This window comes from Gasterosteus aculeatus, chromosome 2 (genome assembly GCF_964276395.1).
Source record: "Gasterosteus aculeatus chromosome 2, fGasAcu3.hap1.1, whole genome shotgun sequence".
Lineage (NCBI taxonomy): Eukaryota > Metazoa > Chordata > Actinopteri > Perciformes > Gasterosteidae > Gasterosteus > Gasterosteus aculeatus.
Genome location: NC_135689.1, coordinates 17,190,742 through 17,213,835, shown reverse-complemented (window position 1 = coordinate 17,213,835; position 23,094 = coordinate 17,190,742). Strand labels below are relative to the sequence as shown.

Here is a 23,094-nt window from a genome sequence, read left to right as displayed (position 1 = left end):
AGACTTCCTTCCTCTTCCCTCGGTATTTCCCCCAGGGGTTGTCGGTGTAATCCAATGGCCTGTGTAAACTAACCCTGCTAGCTTTATTGCTCTGTGTGACTGCTCTCTTCCCTAAGCTGGACAGCCACACTACACACCGGTTATTCGCTCACACACACACAGCTAGACTCATCTTGCACAGATAGCTGGATGTACTTCCTCGCGCTCTCTGTGCAGTACCTACATGCATCTCCATCAGTTCTTTCTTCACTTTTTTTTATTTCTTACTTTCACGCTTTCTTTTCAAACAAACACGCACATCACACCCCGTTTCAGCCCCGGAGGCCTGAGAATCTAATTTAGCACTTTAAAGAGGCACAGGCACTTTATTACGGTGCATTGGAGGAAGAAGTATAGATGTTACACTGGTTCCACGTGACAATAGAGAGAGTGAGGGGGGAGGAGGGGGGGTGTTATGTATGTGTGTACGCGCTAGAGAGACAGAAAGACAAAGAGCAGGAGAAATTAAAATGGGAGGAAGACCAATGATGCGGATCCGTCGACAGCGTGCGCGCAGCACAGAACCGGAGCGCCGAGGAGGACGGAGCGAGTGAGCGACAGCGAGGCGTCTTCAGGGGGGTTTAGTGTGTTGATGATGAGAAGTGACAGGTGCCAGCAAGTGGAACAAGCAGGGTGCACCTCTGTCACAAAGCCTGAGACACACACACTCACACACACAATCCTGCCGTGCCCAGCCGTCCATCTCTTCCTCCATTTGACATGGGAATCTCTCTCTCGTGCCGGGTGGGTTCAGGCCGCTCGGCAGCGTTATTAAAAGATTCAGTTTGAGGGGCTTTCAAGTAATATAAGCGATTCAGCAAAGTGGTGAATGTGACAGGGAAATGTGGGATGTTCGTCAATGTAGGACATACATACATTATTGCAAGCGTCTCGTTACAAATAACTCGAATAATAAATCCTGCCTGCGTGTATGTGAGCACGCAGACTTCTTATTACAAATACAATTCTTGTCCTATCAATATTCAAATGCTTTGACCCACAAAAGCCCGGACGTCAAGTAGACAATTATTTGAAATGCCTGCAAAAAAAAAAATGGTGTGGAGAGCGACAACTGGGAAACACTTAGTAGACAGTGGTGCCGTGGGAGAGAGAGGAACCAATCAGTGCTATCTACTTTTTACAAGCCAATCTCGCCCCATCACACCGGGGGAAAAAGGCCGATAGATCAGAATCTGTCTTCGCTCAGTCTGCCTGGTGTGATGGTGTCTTTCATATCATGTTCGCTATTTATTGCAATTGCAATACCGGTTCAACTGCCAATGATGTGTGTTGCAATTACCAATTTTTAAAATCACGGGGTTGACCACCATTGAAAGCATTTTTAAGTTTCATTGCAAAGCATTTTCTATGCATCAGCATTATTTGCATGCTTTTGCAAAGTCACCGTGACGGGTTAAAGATGGAGTTTTAAAGGAGAGGACGGTACAGGAGCAAAGCAATGTACTGATGTGGACGAGGGGCGGCAGTAGTAGCAACAGCTTTTTTCAGCCAGTCCGATTCTAATAATCAATATTTAGAAAATATTATCGGCAAATGATTGTGATACAACAAAGCCACGCTTTAACATTCATTCTTTGGGAAAAGTGAAATGAAACCCGGCAGCGCTCTTTGACTCTCGTCTGTCTGTGTCTCTCCTCAGGTGCAGGCGAACGTTGAGAAGGCGCTGACGCTGTTTGGCCAGCTGCTGACCAAGAAGCACTTCCTGTTGACGTTCATACGAACCTTGGAGGCACAGAGGTTTCTGCCTTTCTGCATATCTTTGATGTTCAGATATGGGCTACAATCTTTCTTTTTAGTCCATTTCTTTCCAACCATGGGAGTACAATCATATAAAGACTTTTTTAAATGAGCATTAAAGACACTTTTGCAAAGACTGAGTCATAGATTGCAGACAAAGACTGTTATGGGTGGAAAAGGGAATATTTATCACCTGTTAAATTGGACTAATTTGATGGGAAAGACTGTGCTCTCCGTCCCTTTAATTAGGACCGGCATGAAAAATTGATAAACAGAGTAAAAACATTTTAGCTGCTAAAATTACCCTAAAGCACTTAGCCAAATGGTCTTTGGCAAAACAGAGCTACAAACCCTTTGATTATTAATATTATATGTGCACTAATATTTAAATGAACTGCTCTAATGTTACACCTGTTTTGAGGCACAGCTTCAAAATCTGGGGTAAAAACATTGGTGAAAAATGTAATTTTACTGTGTATTTCCAGGTCCTTTTCAATGCGGGACCGAGGCAACGTCGCATCGCTCATCATGACCGCCCTGCAGGGGGAGATGGAGTACGCCACCGGCGTCCTGAAACAGCTGCTGTCCGACCTGATCGACAGAAACCTGGAGAGCAAAAACCATCCTAAGCTGCTGCTCAGGAGGTGAGGACGATGTGACGGGACGAGGGACAAATATTAACCACGCTGTGAAACACCTTACAGAGCTGCAGTGGCACCAACTCTTCTTTCATATCACTTACTGTAAATATATAGACATTTCTGTTGAATTCAATCTGATTCACCCTAATGCCACTTTCAGAACTCATTATAGTGATTTGTTCTGTCTTGAGATCTTTTGATTTGAAAAAGCGTTCCCCAAACGCAACATCATCTGAAGAGGATCCGCATAACGGGACACTTCCCAGCATGCATTGTTCAAGGGTGAAGACCTCTTTGGTTTGGTTGAGGCTCTTCTGCCCTGATAGAAGAAAACAAACACGGGGAGTGTCTTTAATAAGTTTATTGGTTGATGGGATTTGACAGCTGCCAGTGCTAACAGTCCAAACAACAGAGCAGTTCTGACAGAGCTGACAGTGTTTACCTCAGGGGGAATTTCTATAAAAGTCTTGCTGCTCCGAGCATCACAAGCGCAGTGCAACATGCAACCATTCTATTGTCCAAAGCCGTTTTAGATTGATGATTGCCTTTGTGCTGTCTCTGAAGTTATACTTCAGATAATAATGAAAACAGTGTGAACCACATTGAATGCTAAATCTCCTGAAAGGCACAGCAGGTCCACATAAATGTTCCAGTTAAAACATTTATTATGAATTAATATTAAACCTGTAGATGGGCAGAGATCGTGGCTGGATTGTACACATTGCACCTTTTAAGGACGTCCTTCTTCAAACCAACAACTGCTTCTCAACTCAAAACACAAAACTATAATTAGTACAAAACCATTTGGATGTTTCCCAAAAACATTCCTCGTACACTCTTGAGGCTTGTTTGTTTTCACAATTGTTTCACTCGGATGTTTTCTTTCCCGTCATAATGTTGTGTTTTTCCCCTGTGTGTCAGAACCGAGTCTGTGGCGGAGAAGATGCTGACTAACTGGTTCACCTTCCTCTTGTATAAGTTCCTCAAGGTAAGCCCAGCAACAAGGTATCATCTCATAACTTCCTCATAAAATCGGTTTATTTCAAACAGATAGAAATCATGGAAAGTGGATTTATGTCCTGCAATGTTTTTGAAATGCATTCGTACTGTGTGTGCGTGTTAGAGGGTTTTATTTAAAACTTGATTGGTCGCCCTTCCTCATCCGTATATATTCTTCCCCTCCCAGCGGCGTATACAAACACTGGCTCATCAAAGCCCACCAGCAGCGCGCGTGTCTTCTCCTCTCTGCTGTTTTAATTTCCTTTTTTTATTTTTTAAGCCCACAGATCCCCTGGGCTCTCGTAATTTCACTTGTGTAGCCGACCGGTGTCGCCTCACTGATCTCCATGTTGTTCTCTTTGCTCACATCTTCCTGCCTCTGATCTCCCGTTCATCTGTGTTGTTTCTGCTGTCATTATCCCGCCGTCAGTGTCCTTTTCCGCCTTTTGCCCCAGCAGGAGGTGCGATGTTTTCTCACGCTGTCCTTTTACTCCCCCGCTCCGTTCCCTCGTCTTCGGGGTCCTCTTCTTGTCTCAGAGCCTAACGAGAGATCTGGTGTTTTATCTCTCTCTCTTTGTTGGTTTGCCTTTGATTATAAATTGGGTAATGTTGTCATTGTATGCTGGTATAATCCTAATTGCATTAGTAGTGCATATTCTGTACATGGGGTGATTATCGGGTATTTTGTGCTCAAAATGCATCCAAACAGTTTGAAACATCACATTTTTTCTCTAGAATAACAGGTACACAATGTCCCTGTGCAGATTTCCATTGATTGTTTGGCGATGCAGGAATCTGAGCCTATTCCTTCGGAGCGGCAAGAGACAGCTTTACGTCCCCGAAGTGCAAATGTCAGCATACAATTAGGGAGCCGTAATGAAGCCACTATACGGCGCAAAGGCAACTTTCAAAGACAAGCCAGAGCGAGGAAGGCGAAAGCGTAGCAGCCGTGACGCACGCTCGCGCCGTCTCGTTAGCAGCTGCCCACCTAATTGGCCCAGATGCTAACAAGGTTCTCGTTAGGCGGCGGACTGAGGAAGGCAGGAGGGGAGGGGAGGAAGGGTCAGAGGTGTCAGAGGTGATGGGGAGAGAGGGGAAGACGAGAGGAGGGCATGACAATTAAGTCGAGCGGAGGCAGAGAAACTGGGGAGGGAGGCTGAGGAAAGAGGCAGTTGGATGTAAGCGGGAAAGGAGAGAGGAAGAAGGAAGTAAAGATGGAGTAGAAGGTATTGACGGGATGATTTGAATAAAGAGCGATGTATTGAAATATGTGAGTAAGAAGCTTGTTAAGTTGTCGTAGGTGAAAAATGTCACTGTTCATTCCCCCCGAATCTGACTCAATGGTTTAATTTCAATCATTTGAGGGACTTTATGACCATAAAAAAGGTGATCCTTGATTCTCCGGGTTTACACTTGTTTTACTCAAACACACATCACGTGATTCCTCTTGTGGTCGGGGTCATCAAACATTTGAAACCTTTTTTAACAATTAAGATGATTTGATTTTGAATGACAAACACTGTGATCCTGATTTGTTGACATGTTTTGGCATCAAAATAAAGATGAATGTACAATTGACATGGGAATAAACCTGGGAAAATGTACTTTAAAGCTACATAATGTCAAAGTAAAATGAACACCGCAATCATCATCCGGTGTTATCACATATTCATATATATATATTGTATTCCAAATCACATGCCACACTTTGGGTAAAGATCAATAGATATTGTGATTAATGTACAGAACATATTGCCTGTTGGAATGTAAAATGTCAAAGAAAAGAAAGCGGAAGATGAAATAGCACCAAGCAATGAGGGAAAAAAGAAGACTATTTGTGTGTTAGGAAGAAAAAGGGATTTGTAGTTTGCTTGAAGGTGAGAAGGATGAATTAGTACTTTCTCATGTGGACCTCATGGATCACACACACACACACACACACACACACACAGTCTGAAGTGTCTCCCCGAGCGCTGCGCGGTCGATCATTAAGCTCTCGTCACGATGAGTATTGGCCGCGATGTCTCCTCTCTCTCCCCTCTATACTGCCGCTACTTCAGTCGGGGCCCAAGTGACAACTAGTGACACTATTGATTGGCGAGTGTCGTTGACGGAGCTGAGAGTGGGGAAACATATTCATAACATCTGCGTCTACGTCAAACCAGATGTAGACGGCGGGGGAGCACGAGAGATTTACATAAAGCTGCTTTTCAGATGGACATCAAGAGGTCTCTTCAGCTGGGAGAAACGTCTTTTGGGCTGTTTGTACTCCAATCTGTCCATAAGTAGCATTCCAATTGACACCTGTCTTACTGGCTGGATTCTGATCCGATGATATCAGCAGGTCCTAATGTGCTTGTCCTGTTGCTTCACAACCAGAGAGCACCAACAATGTAGAGCTGATGCTGAGTACAATGATCGTTTCTAATGACTCAAATGATCCAACCCATTGCTCCACCAAATGTATTTCACTCCTTTGTCTCTCTTTATAGTGGAATAAAGCAGCATCCTGCTGATAATTGTGCCATCTCTCTGCTTCCTCACCAGGAATGTGCCGGGGAGCCTCTGTTCATGCTTTACTGTGCCATCAAGCAGCAGATGGAGAAGGGGCCCATAGACGCCATCACGGGAGAAGCCCGCTACTCCCTCAGCGAGGACAAGCTCATCAGACAACAGATTGACTACAAAACTCTGGTCAGTGGTCCTGTTGTGTCTCGAGGCTCGTCGGCTTCGATCTGAAGTCCCTTGACGAGTTGTAAAGCCTCGGCCACGTTTGCCGATGACAATTTCAGAGCAAAAGCTCAAACTAATCAGCGGCTGAAATGTGTGCGGCCACTTCCGGCTTAATTGGTGCGCCACGGGGGGAACGGCTCGCTCCCAGGGCAAACGAGGCGCCGCTGCTGTTTTGGACACGATCTGGCCGTGAAACCGCCGGTGTTAATCGCGCCTCTCTCGCTCCAAACAAAGCACTCCGGGTTTGGATCAGAAAGACGAACCTCCTCGTCAGCGGGATCGGCTCCTCATCCACGTGCTAACGTTGGCTTGTTGTATCCCCGAGACAGCTGAGCGGCAAACAGAAAATGTCCATACCCGCCGCAAATCCAACTGGGTGTGAAAGTGCATATCCTAAAGATTGAAATACGCTGAAACAATCATCCAAACGTCTCACTACAAGGCCGAGTCCTCAGTGCTTCTGCGTGAGCTTAGAATCATTGTGTCCGTTTCCCTTTTCTATTGTTTCCAACAGTTTGTAGAACTTGTTTTTGTGTTTTCCTCCCCCCAGACGTTGCACTGCGTGAACCCAGAGAACGAAAACGCCCAAGAGGTGACGGTCAAGTGTCTGAACTGTGACACCATCACCCAGGTCAAAGAGAAGCTGCTCGATGCTGTGTACAAGGGCAGCCCCTATTCACAACGACCAAAAGCCTCTGACATGGACCTGGGTAAGGCACTGCGCACGGCACATTGCATATTCATCGCACCGGCATGAGACATGTGCACAGGTGGAGTGACTCGACATAAAGGGTTAGGCTGAACAGCATCCCGCTACCGTAGCATTATTGCAGACATGGTGCGATGTAACAGTTTGTAGTAGTAGTAGATTGATTAAGTGATCCTTTTTCCATCATACGGTGTCATTTCATCTGACTAATTCAAAACATGAAAAAGAGGTCGCCATTTGGAATCAGATGAATCCGTATACATGTCGTGTTCCTTCTACCCTGAAGAATGGCGTCAAGGTCGCATGGCCAGAATCATTCTGCAAGACGAAGACGTAACGACGAAGATTGACAACGACTGGAAGCGGCTCAACACGCTGGCTCACTATCAGGTACGTGAGCGCAGACCGGCGCGAGCCGGAGCCGAGGGCTCGGTCGGGTTCACGCAGTGAACATTTTGGTGTTTGTTTGTTTGTTTGTTCTGGCGTGCAGGTGACCGACGGCTCCGTGATCGCCCTGGTGCCGAAGCAGAACTCCGCCTACAACATCTCCAACTCCTCCACCTTCACCAAGAGCCTCAGTAGATACGGTAGGACTCCCGTTCTCCTCCGGACGCCACCCCGTTTAAATCCCACGGCCAATGATGGCCGTCCCGCCCGCCAATTGTTCATCGCGGCCGTGGTTGAGCCCCGTTCTTTGTCAACGGCGATCCTTTTTATCCCTCGCTGTCAGCGCAGGCCAAGGCTACTCCAGGGCCATTTCCAAGCAGCAAGTAAATGACAGGCATTGAAGTAGACACCTTGATTCCCAGCTGACTGCAAGACTGAGAGAGACGGAGAGCACCTGGCAGTCAGCGACAGACAGATGCCTGGCATCAATATAGTATACTTCACTGGAAAATTAAACAATTTAGAAGATAAATGACTCGTGGTAAAATGGAATGGAGCCTTGTCTGACACAAAATAGGCAGTGTCCCATAGGCAGGCACAGCTGTTATCATCGCTGCTGATCCTGACCAAAAAACAATCTGGATTTTCTCTATAAATACCTGGCAAACGTTAAGGTTAGAATATAAACGTTTTATTTTTTCATGCGTAACAGACATAACTGTTTGGGTTTTTTTTTTTGAGTATTTCTGTCTCTATTTTCCACTGTAAATATCTCCAGAAAATGTACAGAGAGAAGAGGATTTGAAATAAAACCAAAGGTCCTTGATGGGATTAATTTGAAATCAAGGCGCGGTTACGCACTATGCACGATAACTGTTGGGTGCTGGGCGCTCCTGAAATAGACTTGTGGTACCTTGAAAATAGCAGGAGAGTTTAAGCTTTCTGCTTAAACCTAGTCATCAAATACAGAAGTGGTGGTCTTCAGGTTTATGTACAGTACCACATTAGAAAAATCTCCAAATGAAATCTGCCAGTTAATGCAGAATCTTTAGGCAACAGGAAAAGATTTTGGTATGAGATGTGTTTCTGTCTGCGCCGGTCTTGGGTGCATGCAGGTAAAGGGTAGTAGCAAAAGAAACAGAACAGCCAACATGACATTTAATGTGGCTATTTTCCTCACTGTATCTGCTGAGCAGGATACAGCGGATTACTTTTAAGGCCGCAAACAGCTGATGCCTGAACCAACATTGATGGGTGAGGCCAGTGGAAGAAATTACTTGAAAAAATTGAAAAAAGTGTTTTATTCCTACGAGACAACGAGCCGCCACGTGATTCGGTGTAGAAATATCCCAAAAGAAGAACCTCATATTCTGTGGCCCTTTACTTGAGAAAGGCAACCACAACACAACTACAATGTTTGAGTACTGGATTTGTGGAGAGAAATGTCAACGGTTTGCTTTTTACAAATACTCACCTGCTATTTTTCTTCAAAGCAATTTAAAAAAAAGCGTCTACTTGCATGTTTTTGTTTGCTTTACTGTTTAATAATCATGACGTGAGTGTACTGTGTGTGTGTGTGTGTGTGCGCGTTTATGAGCGAGGGGAAATATTGTCCACCAGTGGCCATGACGGGTTTGGAATCAAAGCCACTCAGCACCCCGCTGGCGAGAGCAGCAACAGCACGAGACACTCCGCCTCTCTCGTTTTTCTATCCACCATTACTCTCCACCCCCCCCCCTCTCCCGCGCTCCACACCTTATTTGTGTCCCTTGTCCATTTAGCCCACCCACCCACTTTTCCTGTCATCTCCTCTCCCTCCTTTCACTGGACATAAAGGGATTGCAACATGCATCAGCAACTCTCTCCACCTCCCCCCCCCCCCCCCCCCCATCCCATATGCCCTCTTCCCCGAGAGCTAAAGCTTGTCAGGAAAAAGCCCTCTCCCCCCACCTCCCCTGTTGCTTTCTCCATCCCAAATGGAACAGTCGTAGATATCCATCTCCTTGCTTCGCACTAATCAACTTTGACTCTCGCGTAATGAATAATGAAGCAGTCACGGTGACGGAGAAAAGGGAAGAGGTAGTGCGAGTCACAGAGTGCTTGGTGATTGTGGGTTTATTTGTTAGCTGTCATTTAAAGACAATCTATACGTCTTGAGTTTCCTGAATGCACTGTTGAAGGGAGCCGACATGGTTCCCAACCCATTTTGTTCTGTGTTTCCGGCTCTAGAGAGTATGCTGAGGACGGCCAGTAGTCCGGACAGCCTACGGTCACGAACACCCATGATAACCCCGGACCTGGAGAGTGGAACTAAATTGTGGCATCTGGTGAAGAACCACGACCACTCGGACCAGAGGGAGGGCGACCGAGGCAGCAAGATGGTCTCTGAGATCTACCTGACGCGGCTGCTCGCTACGAAAGTAAGGAGAGAGGAGTTACACGCCGCTGCTTAAGAAAAGCTCTCCAACTTCACTTTGAACCACTCAAACTCAGACTGATGGGATATTTTCAGCACTATCGTCTGTTTAAAGCACAGGGATCCACCTCGCCTGTTTGATGGCAGAGGAAACTACTAGTACGGAGAGTCTGCAGGTCATTCAGCATTGATTTGAAATAGATTTGGAGGTTTAGAGTCAGCTGTTTAGAGCCGACTGTTGTCGTTGGGTGCTTGATTGATGATTATGCTATTGTTTATTGCATTCATTGCAGCAAAGCCTGTAGTGCTGTTAGAAAGGTCCCATTGTAAACAGACAGGGATAAACCTCCCCATAGCAATTCCCTCCATCTCGGATTCTTGCAGCGTCCAGCTGTCTTTTCATTCCTCCCTCTGTGTCTCTGTTCATTGTCTCTTCCCTAATTGTTGCATTAGGATGGAAATATAGCAATGGGCAGTTACAAGAGCGCCGGCTTTTCAATTTCCACTGGTAATAAGAAGAAAAAAACCAGATTAATAAAAGGTGGGCTTGTGGTGCAGGGTGCAGGGAGGCAGATACAGGACGTGTCAGGAGACCGGTGATTTGTTGAGGGACTGAAGATTTAGCCATGCATGATGACAAAGCACAACGGCAAATGCAATTGAGAAACTCATCTTGTCCTTGTCTCTCAATAGCTGTCTTCCTGCGTCTTGTTTATGCAGATCTCAGTACTTTGATCCGCGGCCGGAACAGGAATTCATTCCTGTTCCATTTCGCAGTGGCTGACTAAATGTGATCCCCAAACATTTCCTCGGTAATAGGTTCTGCCAGATGGAGAAATCTGGGAAACAAATGTGTTGTTGGGGAAATCCTTTTAGCTACATTTGATGCAATTATGTTGAGGCATTGTCATTGGAGGGGCGCTCCATCCAAATCCTCGGGCCGGGGTTCCTTTTGATTCTGTAGAGCACAGCGGCCAGAGCGAGGCAGTCATGGAGCCTGAGATATCGCTGTGATTCCCACTGGGGCCGTTCATACTGGAAATGCACAAAGCTATGGCCCATTCCGGGGCTCTCGATACAAGTGGTTGGAATTGGTACTGTATTCTGTCATAAATCGGTTCTGTCATAAATAATGTTCATAATGGTTGTTTGCCTTCACTGAGATTTCATTTGTGAGAGTGTGTGGGTTAATTCATGAGTAGCAGAACAAAAGCTCACCACACAAATGACCTAAATCAATATGAATATCAAAATGAAACAATAAAAGCTTTAAAAATAAAGGTCATTGTGAGATTCCATAATGAGGTGATTCAATCGGTATTAAAATTTCAAAAGGAATCGGAGAAAATACCAATATAATCAAATGAGATCTCAAGTCTTATTTCTGCACTACAATTTAAATATTTAATGTCGATGAGCACTTAGAGACTCCTACAGACTAATACAGTATGTGCACAAAAACGTTATTTGATGTTCCAGGTTAAATTCCTTTTTTCCCTCGTCCTTCCGATCAGGGCACGCTACAAAAGTTTGTGGACGACCTTTTCGAGACCATCTTCAGCACGGCCCACCGAGGCAGCGCCCTGCCGCTGGCCATCAAGTACATGTTCGACTTCCTGGACGAGCAGGCCGACAAGCACTCCATCACAGACTACGACGTGCGGCACACCTGGAAGAGCAACTGGTAAGTGACAGACTTATCTAGTTAGTATCTAGTTTCCTTTGATCGCTTTTAAGTCTTTTTTTCTGCGCAAATGTTAAATAAAGTTGCTTTTCTTTGTCTTGTTTAGTAGCAGGATAGTATGGAGTTGTTGTCGACCAAAACAAGCAATTTATTTATCTTGAACTTTCTGGGGGCAACAGGTGATCATTCAAAGGGCAAATTTAGAATGTCTACGGTAGTTTTACATCTGTTTCTTTTGTGATGCGTGTATTTGGCGTTCTGGTAAGCTGAGCAAGATAGACGTCGTGCGACCTGCAGAACACAACATCAACCACACTGTGATATGAAAATATATAAAGTTAGCTCTCACTTCAATTTCCCAGGCTGCATTTAATTAGGTGTTGGTCTATTTTGTGCTTCCTCCCCAGTCTTCCTCTGCGGTTCTGGGTGAACGTCATCAAGAACCCCCAGTTTGTCTTTGACATCCAGAAGAACAGCATCTCGGACGCCTGTCTGTCCGTGGTGGCCCAGACCTTCATGGACTCCTGTTCAACGTCAGAGCACAAGCTGGGCAAAGACTCCCCTTCCAACAAGCTCCTCTACGCTAAAGACATCCCCAACTACAAGAACTGGGTCGAGAGGTAAGTCAAAGTCAGACTCGACCAACTCAGATCTACATTGAAAGAATGGCTATATTTGGTCTTAATATTAAGCGAAACAAATGTCCATATGTGTTGTTGAAGCTGGGAACTTGTCTTCAAAGAACAAGCGAGGTGAAGTGGTGAGATAAAATCCTCATTTTAAACTACTCAGCTAAAAACAGCCGTACCATTAAGTGAACATAACAGGTTGAACTTTATCCGCTAGTAGCATTTGAAGCATTTCCCTGCTCTGAGTACACGCTTCTATTAAATTAGCGCAAAAGAAGCCGTGTACTTTAATTACAGGTTGCTCCAGGCCAATGAATATGAAATACAGTGCACACGGAGTGTAGAAAATATCCGTAATACCAGTTTTGTCTGTGACATTTTAAAGTTGCCATTCGAATTAACGTCTAAGGCTAAAAAATATATTTTTTAAATCTCTTTGGGTGTCAAATTCATACAAGCGGTAAAGAAGCGAAAAATCACACCAATGAGGGACAGATTTGCCGCAACTCTTTGACTTCTCTCACTAAAAAGAACTCGGAAAAAAAAAAAAGGAAATTAGGTTTCTAATAATTATCTACATCCACATTTGAAACATTTGAAACAAGATTAATGATTGTTTCAGTCTGGTTTGAAGCCTATCTCTCTTTTATCTGTGTATACATTGTTTTTTTGCTGTTTTATTGTTTCATTGTTTTATTTGAAGTTCATGTGTTGATGTGTGATGCTTGTGTAAATCTTTTGACCGGCCAACTCGGTCATCGTGCTCCTAGTAAAAGAGTTTCAAAATCTCAATGGCATTAACCTGGATGCATACAGGTTAAATAAATCAGATGACTTGTCCTTTGAGCGTGGTCCATTCCTTTATTTTGAGAGGCACACTCGAACACGCTACAATGAGTCCCAAGGCTTTCACGGAGTGTGTGAAGGCAGTATGAGATATGGATTTATAGGTGACGGTTAATTGGGTGAAGTTAAACCTTGATTTTATCTCGTCTCTTAATTCACGCTGAACAGCAGCTTGCCCCGCTGCAGTAAACCTTGAGATGGTTGATTGTGGATTCTGCAAACAGATCTGTGTACAGCTCAATATTGGAATTCATTATTAAAATAATCCTGCTTCACTTTCTAAAGAGTTTTTGCTCTTTGGGGGCATTCAACAGCACTGAGTCGATCCCCGTTAATGCCGTCATGTTATATTAACAGTATGGGACTGAATAACAGGACTACACTACAAAAAAACCCCTCATAATTTCCCTACAGACTCTTAAAAATAACTTTTTTATGCTCCGCAATGCTGCACATTTCTCTCCTCTTCAGCAGTGCTTTGATGCTCATGTGCCTTCCGCGTCCATTCGTCATGTCAATCTTTCAAAAACATCAAACATCAGCTAAATATAAAGAAATGGAATTGTCAACAGCATGGTGTGAAGGCCGGCCTCCAGCTGCCACCGTTTGCACACAGAATATTTATTAACAAGCTGTACATTGAGTGTTGGATGGAATACGAATGGCGCAGTGCAAAGAACTCTTGTCTGAACTGTCCTCTAGGTATTACTCCGACATTTCCAGAATGCCAGCCATCAGTGATCAGGACATGAGTGCCTACCTTGCAGAGCAGTCACGCCTGCACCTCAGCCAGTTCAACAGCATGTCGGCGCTGCACGAGATCTACTCCTACATTATCAAATACAAAGACGAGGTGAGCTCCCCGCGCACACACAATAGAACCCAGCGGAGTGGTGGACGCCGTGGGACTCGGTAGCAGGCCGCGCCGTGTCACACCACTTGCGCTGACTAATACCAAGAGGTCATTTTCCTTCAATTACCCTGAAACCCAGCCCGCAGTGGCGAGCGCTGGTAGGAATTATCGCCATTAGGATGAACAATTATGGCGTGAGCTTAACACATTATGGCGCTAATGGCGCTTCATTAGGAGCGACCTGCTTGAACAATCCTACCGCTGCTGCTGGTTGATTAAAACTTTACTTTACTTTTCAACCAGCCGCGTGCACGTGCGCATGCACGTTATATATTTTTAAGAAATATTTTTACATTTTGAGAAATTGACTTATTATTGACTAAGTTAGATGAGAAGATCAGTACCACTCCCCTTTCTCAAGGTTAAGAATGAAGCTACAGCCAGCAGAGGTACAGTTTGGTTACCAGGCAACCGACTTAGACACTAGAAAGTAAAAAAGAGGATAACAGAGAAACTCTACGCGTCGTACCATGTGAACCATAACATCAAGTTAATATTTAAAACATACACAGTAAGATATCACCCGTTTGCCATTCATGTGTCCGGGCATTCACTTACATGCCGAAGTCCCTTTCACACATGCAGTCTATCCTTTTAATTCCCAGTAGCATTTCCTGCATGTGCTCCGGTGTGAATGGGACTAGAATAAAAGCAGTACCATTGCCAAAATCAGCATTTACACGGAGGCAGCGAACCGATCACAAGAAGGGTTTGTATCCAAGACATATTTATGGTTAAACCTTTTCTCCAATTCTTTTTTTAATTATCCAACATTAAATACATACCAGATTATTAAAGCCAGACAAAACTTGCTCCACGCCCGCCCATACTCCCTGAAGTAGCCGTGTCTGTAAAGGTCATCCAGGTAATTTTGCTGGAATTATGTGTGAGGCATAAAAGGTAGATGAGATGATTGATTCCACTCTCATTTCGGTCAAATTTCTGTCCGATCCATGTAAAAGCATTTTTTGCCTTCTTTAAAAAACGGGACATACCAATCGAATGTCCCGTTTTTTAAAGAAGGCAAAAAATGCTAATACATGCTAATTAGGGAATCTAGAAATGCTGGTTGTTCTTCCGCCCGTCCATACCTTTACATTCCCCGACCATGAATGGTTCGTACCCGGCACTCGACTTCGACCCGCCTCTTACAGGCATGCACATGTCTGTGTCAACCTCGGCTTTCGTGCAGTGAGAGATAGGCTGCCCCCCCCCCCCCCCTCCCTGCATCCCTCAGTGGCATCAGTATTACAGTACTTTTGCTGACGGATTGCAGCTGGCTCCATTCAAACCAACTGCTCCCCTTCATTACAACCTATTATCCAGATGTAGGCAGCTGCAAAGTCTCCATCGCCTCTAACACATACCCTGACCTTACGCACACAAAAGCACGGAGCCAAAAATATGTACACACGTGCTTTAAATGTTAGCGCACACACACGCTAATGCACTATACGCATAGTCGCTGTAGCTGAAATTGAATGAGCACCAACACATTAAGGGCTAAAAAGCATATTACGCGGTTATAGGATTGAAATAAGTGATTACGGCGTGATGATTTAATCTCTTTTCTAGATCTTGTCGGCGTTACAGAAGGACGACCAGTCTCGCAGACAGCGGCTACGCGGAAAGCTGGAGCAGGTCATCGACACCATGGCGCTGGCCAGCTGAGGACCGGCCCGTCACGCCTTCCCACGATGACACCCGTGACATTTTTGGCCCTTTGACGTTTGAAGTCTGTCCGTTACCCCCCCTCGCAAACAGCAGCGGAAAGGACTGCAAGGACACAAGCGGCCAGCAGCAGCAGCAGCAGCAGCAGCAGCACACAGGAGAGACGGCAGAGTTTGGCACTGAGGCCATGCCAAGCCACCCCGGGCTGGCTTTTTCTTTTTCTCTCTGAGCCACCAACCCAGCTCCCAACAACCAAATCAAGCGCACCCTCAGCCTCAGCCATTATGGACCTCAGCTCAGGAGAGCGTTTATTTTCATCAAGGCCCTCATCTCATCTAGACTCCTACGGGTGCAGCAGTTGGGTACTTTGTCCACCATCAGCATCGGCACCGCTGACCAAAAAGCTCATCTAGCTGGATGCAGAGCTGAAATGCTACTGGAAAGGCGTACGCCGCCAGCTAGAGGCTCTCCACAGCCACGGCTACAGTTTAAACTGTGAGCCAATAAGAAACAAGGATCTTTTTTTTCCGGAGCTTGATCCCTGTGAGGAATCCTGGCTGTCCTCTGCTGGGAGGTCAGAGGTCGAGGTCGGCTACAGCGCAGCAGCCTTGGTGCTGGTAAGGAGACTCTACAGCAGGGTGGATGCTCGGCAACACGTAGGCTGCTGCCACTCCGGGGCGACCGGGAGGAAGAACTTTGCAGGGAATCTCTTCCTCCAGAACAAACTCTGCAACCCTTGATCATCACTTCAGGACATTTTCAGTCTCATAATTCCGCTTATGTTTTATAAACACATTTCTTTCCCTCCTTTAACTGCCTACTCTCCCCCCGTGCTGTGCCACTTGTGTTACTGCTGAATTTGCACAACAAAGCTAAATCAAATGAGAGAAAAGGATATATGATTATATATATATATATAGAGATATAGATATATGAACACAAACCTTGTTTTTAAAAACAAATTTAAAGTTGAAAAAAATAATGTTTTCCATAGTGGTGTACAAAAAAAAGTATGAGAAGACAATTTGATATTTCCAAGGTGAAAACAATGAAAACACAAGAAAAAAGTCGTCCTGTGCCATGTTTTACTTTGAATGTTGTTTAGTGCAAAGAGACTTCTTTTTGTTAGATGAGATGTGCTATGATGAAAATGTTGACATGCTTAGTGACTAAAAGTGAAAGTTTAAACATATACATACATATGTATATATGTGTGTTTGTATATGTGTGTGTATATATATATATATATATATATATATATATATATATACATACATATTTTACACCGACCTACAATGCTTTTGTGTTTGTTTTAGAGAAACCAAATACATGGCCTGGTCATCTGATTTACACAAAAGACATTCCTGTGGAAGCCAGTCTCGCGCTGCGGACGACTAAAAAGGCCCAGCGGAGCATTTGAACATTTGGTACACTGCGCTCTTCGACTTCTTGATGTAGTTTTCTAGACTTCTCCTCTTGCCTAAAAAAAAAAAAAAAAAAAAAGATATGAGTCGGGCTCTCCAAAATGAACGCTAACTTCGGTGTGTAGAAGAAAGGTGCCGTCTCATGTATTGGCTTCTCGTCGGCAGTGAAGACGCCCCGGCTGAAGGTACCCCCCTTTTGAAATGTGAATGTGGTTTATGAAAAGAAAATGTAGCTTGATTTATGTAAGTGATTTTGTACCGGTTGATGGCCTTTCTCTTTTTTGTTTTGTGTTTTGATAGGGTTTAAAAAAAACCTGAATTGTTTCCTTTCCAATACGTGCTGTTCAGCATTATCTTGCAATGCTTAAAAAAACAATTCATACATAGACAACACATTCCTTTCCCCTGTGAGTGTAAAAATATGTTACACGGTCAATAACAAGCTAGAAAAATAGATTGAAAGATTGATAAACAAAACAGGGTAATGTTTACTGTGTGCCGTCATCCATCCTGTAAGAGCTTGTTTGAAACGTGGAGCACTACACCGCCGTATCAAGTACCGGGTCAGAGGTCAAGGTCAACCCTCTGTTTGTTTTGAAAGCAACTGAACAAAGCAGAATATAATGCATCAGATGCACCTTTTTAGAACAATACTTCTTTAAAGGAAATTGTTAGATGCCTAAAAACCATTTCATTTCTCTTCCTCTTCAACAGTGCTTCCTTCTAATTATTTTATCACGATCAGACAGTCCAGAAGTTTCCACATGCATCCGGGACCTCTCAAGCCTTGGCTGCTAATTTCCTCTCTTAAAAGTCAGCTTCAGTTTGGAAAGAGGAACCTGAAGGATGCCGGCCTTTCTTGTGATGTGCTATCATGGTGATAGATGTCTGTAACTGCAGGGTGCGCTGCTCTTTAGTAGGTCCCAGTGAATCAGAAACTCCCAAAACTCTCTTAAGCACATGAAAAAGGCCCCTGCGATACGACCCGCCCACCACCCGTGGACCTAGAAAGTGGCCTGTACTGCAGGCACTGTGAGCTTTTGATATTCTCAGATGGCACATTCACACGCTAGAGGATTTTTTATAACTTTATAAAAGCCCGACCCGGATAAATAACATAACTATACAGCACTTACATTTCTTAATTGTAATTATAAATATGAAAAGCATCACCCTTTACACATGAATCCTTACATTACAGTTAAAACCGTTATCCTATCACTAATCGTATGTGAGTAAAGCACCAGAAGCTATTTGTTTGAGTCTGGGACTTTTTGTCACTTATGCGCTTGTGGTACATTCTTTGTGTCTTTGAGCAGCAATCCCTCCAGTACAAGCTTTAAAGAACTGGCAAATAGCAATCAAATTTAGAAAAGAATGAGATTTAAATAACCTGATTTATCTTTTCATGGGACAATGAGGCATTGCGGGGTGCTAGCCGCATGTTAGCTGATGCTGGTTATTGCAGTTGAGGCAGCTGCGTAGCTAACATGCTAGTCTAAATATGAATCCTACTACATAAGTAATCATTTCATGGAAGTTACACAATATTTTCCTCACTGATACTGGACATCAACTCTCCATGGTTTCCCAAGAGTTGAACAATGGCCGACAACGTGCGTGCCACTTCACGTTGACACCCATTTCCCACTTATGCTTATTTTGTCTGGGTGTTAACTTTTTGTTCATTTATTTAAAAATGCTTTCGAGACCTGCACCCACCCTTAACGCAACCTAACACCTGTTCATGCTGTCAAAGGAAAACTCTACATTACCCTTGATGGATTCGGGAGGACTATGAAAGTCAGCCTGTTGTTTCGTTTAGATGCTGTGTGTTCAATCTGCCAGCAGGTATGTTTGGACCAAATGAAACCTACTGTACGTGCTTCAATTCTCAAACCACTGATGATCCACAGGGTAAGCCGAAGCTTATTTGTATCCACAGCAGGAGAAAAGGATCTCTATATCTGCTTTTCAGTTCTTCCATATAAAGAGTTAGCGCTAAGTTAAAGTCATTGAAATACTCCTTCATGGAAAGAATTACGTGTTTGTATTTACGCTTGACAAGTGGTGAATTTGATGTAGTGTTACTTCCACATTCAAGCACTCTAATGCATTCTGTTACATATGATTTAACGACCGAACCAGCCTGATGTATTTATGTCTGGCTGCTATTCACTTGCTCAACTCTTCTTTTGATGGGGATCGTTTTAGTGGTGTGGAAATGGAAATGAGGTTTAGTTGGAGAAGTAAAAATGCAAAAACGCCAAATCAGCAAGACGGCAGCAAAAGGCTCACTTGGTCTCTGGTTCTTTTGTTTGAGCAAGATGAAAAGACTTGGCCAAGGCAGAGGAAACACTTTGAAGGCCATAGTACTGCTTCATCCTCCATTCCGTTGCATCTGTGTAGCTTGACTTCCACATCGGAATATACAGTGATGAGGGAGGGAGGAGGAGGAGGAAGAGATTCTCTCGGCAATTGACCGCTGCAGATCTGTTCACCGGGCCTCGTCTGGCTCGGCCCATACTGAAAATGGTGATTTCCTTTCATGCACTTAAAAGGTCCGATTCAAGGTACCTGTCAACTGTGTAATATACATTTTTACGAGATGAATGTTGAAGTGCAATAGTTCTGCTAGTTCTGAGACTGAGGTGAGTTTACGGACACATGCCTGGCCCTTAAGTTAGATAATGTATTATTTTCCTATTGTTTGACAAACAAACAGCTTTTGGATGGTTGGTGTGTTATGTTTATTCACTATGACTCACCCTTTTTTTACGTTAAGCTGAGCTAAGCTACTTGTGAGGTAAAACGGATATTGCTATCATGCCGCTCTCGACAAACAAAGTCAATCATCTCATTTCTCAAAAAAATGCAACTGTGCTTATTTGCTTTCATGGTAAAGTGTTAAAGATAGTATTGAAAATGCCTGATATATCTGCCTGAAAAGTGTGAAGCTGGGGAGAGAATATGCTTAGCTTAGCATAGAGACAGGAAGCAGGGAAAATAACCAGCTTAGCTTAGCATAGAGCCAGGAAGCAGGGAAAATAACCAGCTTAGCTTAGCATAGAGCCAGGAAGCAGGGAAAATAACCAGCTTAGTTTAGCACAGAGACAGGAAGCAGGGAAAATAACCAAGTTAGCTTAGCTTAGCAAAGAGACAGGTAGCAGGGAAAATAACCAGCTTAGCTTAGCATAGAGCCAGGAAGCAGGGAAAATAACCAGCTTAGCTTAGCATAGAGCCAGGAAGCAGGGAAAATAACCAGCTTAGTTTAGCACAGAGACAGGAAGCAGGGAAAATAACCAAGTTAGCTTAGCTTAGCAAAGAGACAGGTAGCAGGGAAAATAACCAGCTTAGCTTAGCATAGAGCCAGGAAGCAGGGAAAATAACCAGCTTAGTTTAGCACAGAGACAGGAAGCAGGGAAAATAACCAAGTTAGCTTAGCTTAGCAAAGAGACAGGAAGCAGGGAAAATAACCAAGTTAGCTTAGCTTAGCACAGAGACAGGAAGCAGGGGAAATAACCAAGTTAGCTTAGCACAGAGACAGGAAGCAGGGAAAACAACCAAGTTAGCTTAGCTTAGCAAAGAGACAGGAAGCAGGGAAAATAACCAGCTTAGTTTAGCACAGAGACAGGAAGCAGGGAAAATAACCAAGTTAGCTTAGCTTAGCATAGAGACAGGAAGCAGGGAAAATAACCAGCTTAGCTCTGCCCAGAGGTAAAAAAGAAAACTTCTTTAAGCTGGTTGGTTGATTATTTTGTAGAGAGACCAGCTAGCTGCTCTCTCTGGTAGCTAGTTTCTCTGCTAAGCTAAGTTAACTGCACATTGAGTGTAGGCTGCAGATCTGAAATAGGTTTACATTTGTCCTTGTATCTCTCAACCCGCAAATAGGGAATAAAGGCATTTCTCAAAATGTCAGATTATTGCTATTTTAGACCAACTAAGATTCAGGAACCTCCACCATTTTCTTCATTAAGCGATCTCTGAATTTATTATGAAGTGTTTAGTGAAATGTGCTTATTTTCAGTATGGGCTGTACCCTCCAACACGGCTGCTCCTGCAACACACAACCTTAGAGCGCCATTTTTTTGTCGCCAAGTTTCTCATCCCTCCGGTTCTCTCCTGCTTCCACACCTACTGAGTTCAGATTAAAGTACATTTTAGAGGAGCATATGGTGAAAAAAACCCCATCACACACAGATTAGAGAGGAGAGTGGTAGAAAGAAAAAAATACCGTAAAGAGTTTTAATACTTTATGAATTATGATACCTTTTTAAGAGTTTCAGACTTGAAGCTGCTGTGACAGGTTTTGGCTGTTTCACGCCCGTGTAAATATCCTGCTCTTTCCTATTTTGCAGATTTATTACATGTAAATAGACACGCATCAAGGAGAGATTAAACATGTTTTTTGCTAAATCTGTGTTGTCTGACGTTTTCACTGTCTGAGTTGTGGATTTGAAGGTTGTGAGAAGTTTCGTGTCTATCTCCAGCGCATGCCACCACAAAGGAAAGATCAAAAGCAGCACATATGAGACTAAAATGTTATTGTATGCGTTCCGTGAAATCTGCTGCTTCTGTTGGATTCCAACACTTTTACACTGTGATGGTGATGAGAACATTGAGGAAGATTACAAACAAAACGACAATGAGCCTTTGCAGACGTCCTTCCTGAAGCAGGCCAGGAAGATGTAAAGAATGGCTACAAGAGAACGATCCTCATCCACTCACTTTCCCACACTTCTGAAATTATCCCTTTTAATAAGTGTGAGATCTGTGAATCCTTAAATGACTGTCAGAGATGTCAGGTATTATGTGAGTGATGGGCCGTCACTGGGTGGAGAAAATACAGGGTTGCGTGTGTGTCTTGTCTGTGTGAGTGTGTGTGTGTGTGTGTGTGTGTGTGTGTGTGTATATATCTATATATATATATATATAGATATATATACACACACATCTCTCTTTATTCTCTCAAATTTTAAAAGTTAGCGCCTGACTTTTCATCCAAAAGAAGGAATTTTTAAACTAATGGTTTACGAACAGATACCTGAAAAACCGACATTACCATCAGTTGCAGGTGTATGTAATATTATGATAATTAACAAATGTTAGCAGGCCAAGGTTACTAACATAAAATGATGGGAACAATACCTGCATGTTAGCTCAGAGCAGCTCAATACTTGAGTACAACGGCACAGAACTGCTTGTGTTTCTTCAGGAAAAGATGAATTGAATTATTATACTTACAAGTTAGTAACTTGTAAATAACTTTCACTTGAGCATCAAAGTCACAACAACAGCCAGCCTGGGGCTCCACGATTTTGAGTTCCCACAATTCCCACAATGGTAAAAAAAAAAAAAAACATTATCTCCAGGGCATGTTCACTGCTTTGTGATGACAATCAGACAAGACCAATCAATCAATCAAACACTGTCACATTATGTGGATGCAAAAATGGCACAAAATGTTAATGATTCTCGACGCTACGGAGCAAATAACTAAGTGCATCTTGACGCTGCTTTGCTGTGTTATTCATGTCTACTTTACTGCCTCTCTTCACCCTTCCTTCCCCCGAGCAAATAAAACAGATCAAATCCTGTTTTGCTTCCTATCTCTGTGCGACTGTCCATTACCAGTTGGAAAATGTAACATTTGAAATGCGTCGAGCCCGCCCCATCAGGGACGATTTGACAGGCAACCCATCAATCAAATTAAAAAGCCCATTACGAAAACATAAAGAAGAGAGATTCAGACCTCCGGAGAGACTCTGACCTGCATATCACAGACACCTCTTAGTCTCAATGGATTGAACTCGCTTTATTATTTCAGTGTTTTTAGTTTTTTTTCTGTGGGGCCGTCTCAAACTCGTATTTCTTCCTCCGCATGGTGAGGTTTCAAGCTGAGGACAGACTGCAGCCAGATTGTAGCATTTGTGATTATTCCTCTTTCTCCTCCCCCTCGGTCTCTGATCTTCTTTTCCTCTCTCTCTACCTACTATGGTCCTTCAGATAGGCAGCGTTTTCCTCCACTCCTTTTATTTGCCTCTTATTTGGATTGCCTGCCTTCGCACTGGTCACAGTGGGCAGAGCACAGCAGCGTGTGGATAAAGCTACGGGTCGCACGCGCTCTCACAGGCAAGCAGACACCGCCTCCCGTCGCCTGCAACCCTCACGTGTAGCTACGTTCTCCAGATTCCCGTGTTTGAACTGTGCTTGTTGAGAAAATCTCTGTCCTGTTGTTTTTCTCT

General features: G+C 43.9%; 1 protein-coding gene across 3 annotated transcripts in view; it reads left to right on the top strand.

The window, feature by feature from the left end:
* Positions 1 to 16,782, top strand: part of LOC120829387 (plexin-A1) — a 181,092-nt gene extending 164,310 nt beyond the window's left edge. For all 3 annotated transcript variants that reach the window (XM_078085495.1, XM_078085483.1, XM_078085493.1), the window contains exons 22-33: positions 1,700 to 1,797; positions 2,283 to 2,441; positions 3,360 to 3,426; positions 5,985 to 6,131; positions 6,721 to 6,880; positions 7,166 to 7,269; positions 7,370 to 7,466; positions 9,496 to 9,686; positions 11,197 to 11,366; positions 11,774 to 11,986; positions 13,544 to 13,694; positions 15,330 to 16,782. In XM_078085495.1, the coding sequence (XP_077941621.1) occupies positions 1,700 to 1,797; positions 2,283 to 2,441; positions 3,360 to 3,426; positions 5,985 to 6,131; positions 6,721 to 6,880; positions 7,166 to 7,269; positions 7,370 to 7,466; positions 9,496 to 9,686; positions 11,197 to 11,366; positions 11,774 to 11,986; positions 13,544 to 13,694; positions 15,330 to 15,425 (1,653 nt within the window). In that variant the 3' untranslated portion in view covers positions 15,426 to 16,782. The remainder of the gene's footprint in view (positions 1 to 1,699; positions 1,798 to 2,282; positions 2,442 to 3,359; positions 3,427 to 5,984; positions 6,132 to 6,720; positions 6,881 to 7,165; positions 7,270 to 7,369; positions 7,467 to 9,495; positions 9,687 to 11,196; positions 11,367 to 11,773; positions 11,987 to 13,543; positions 13,695 to 15,329) is intronic.
* Positions 16,783 to 23,094: the final 6,312 nt, after the last annotated feature.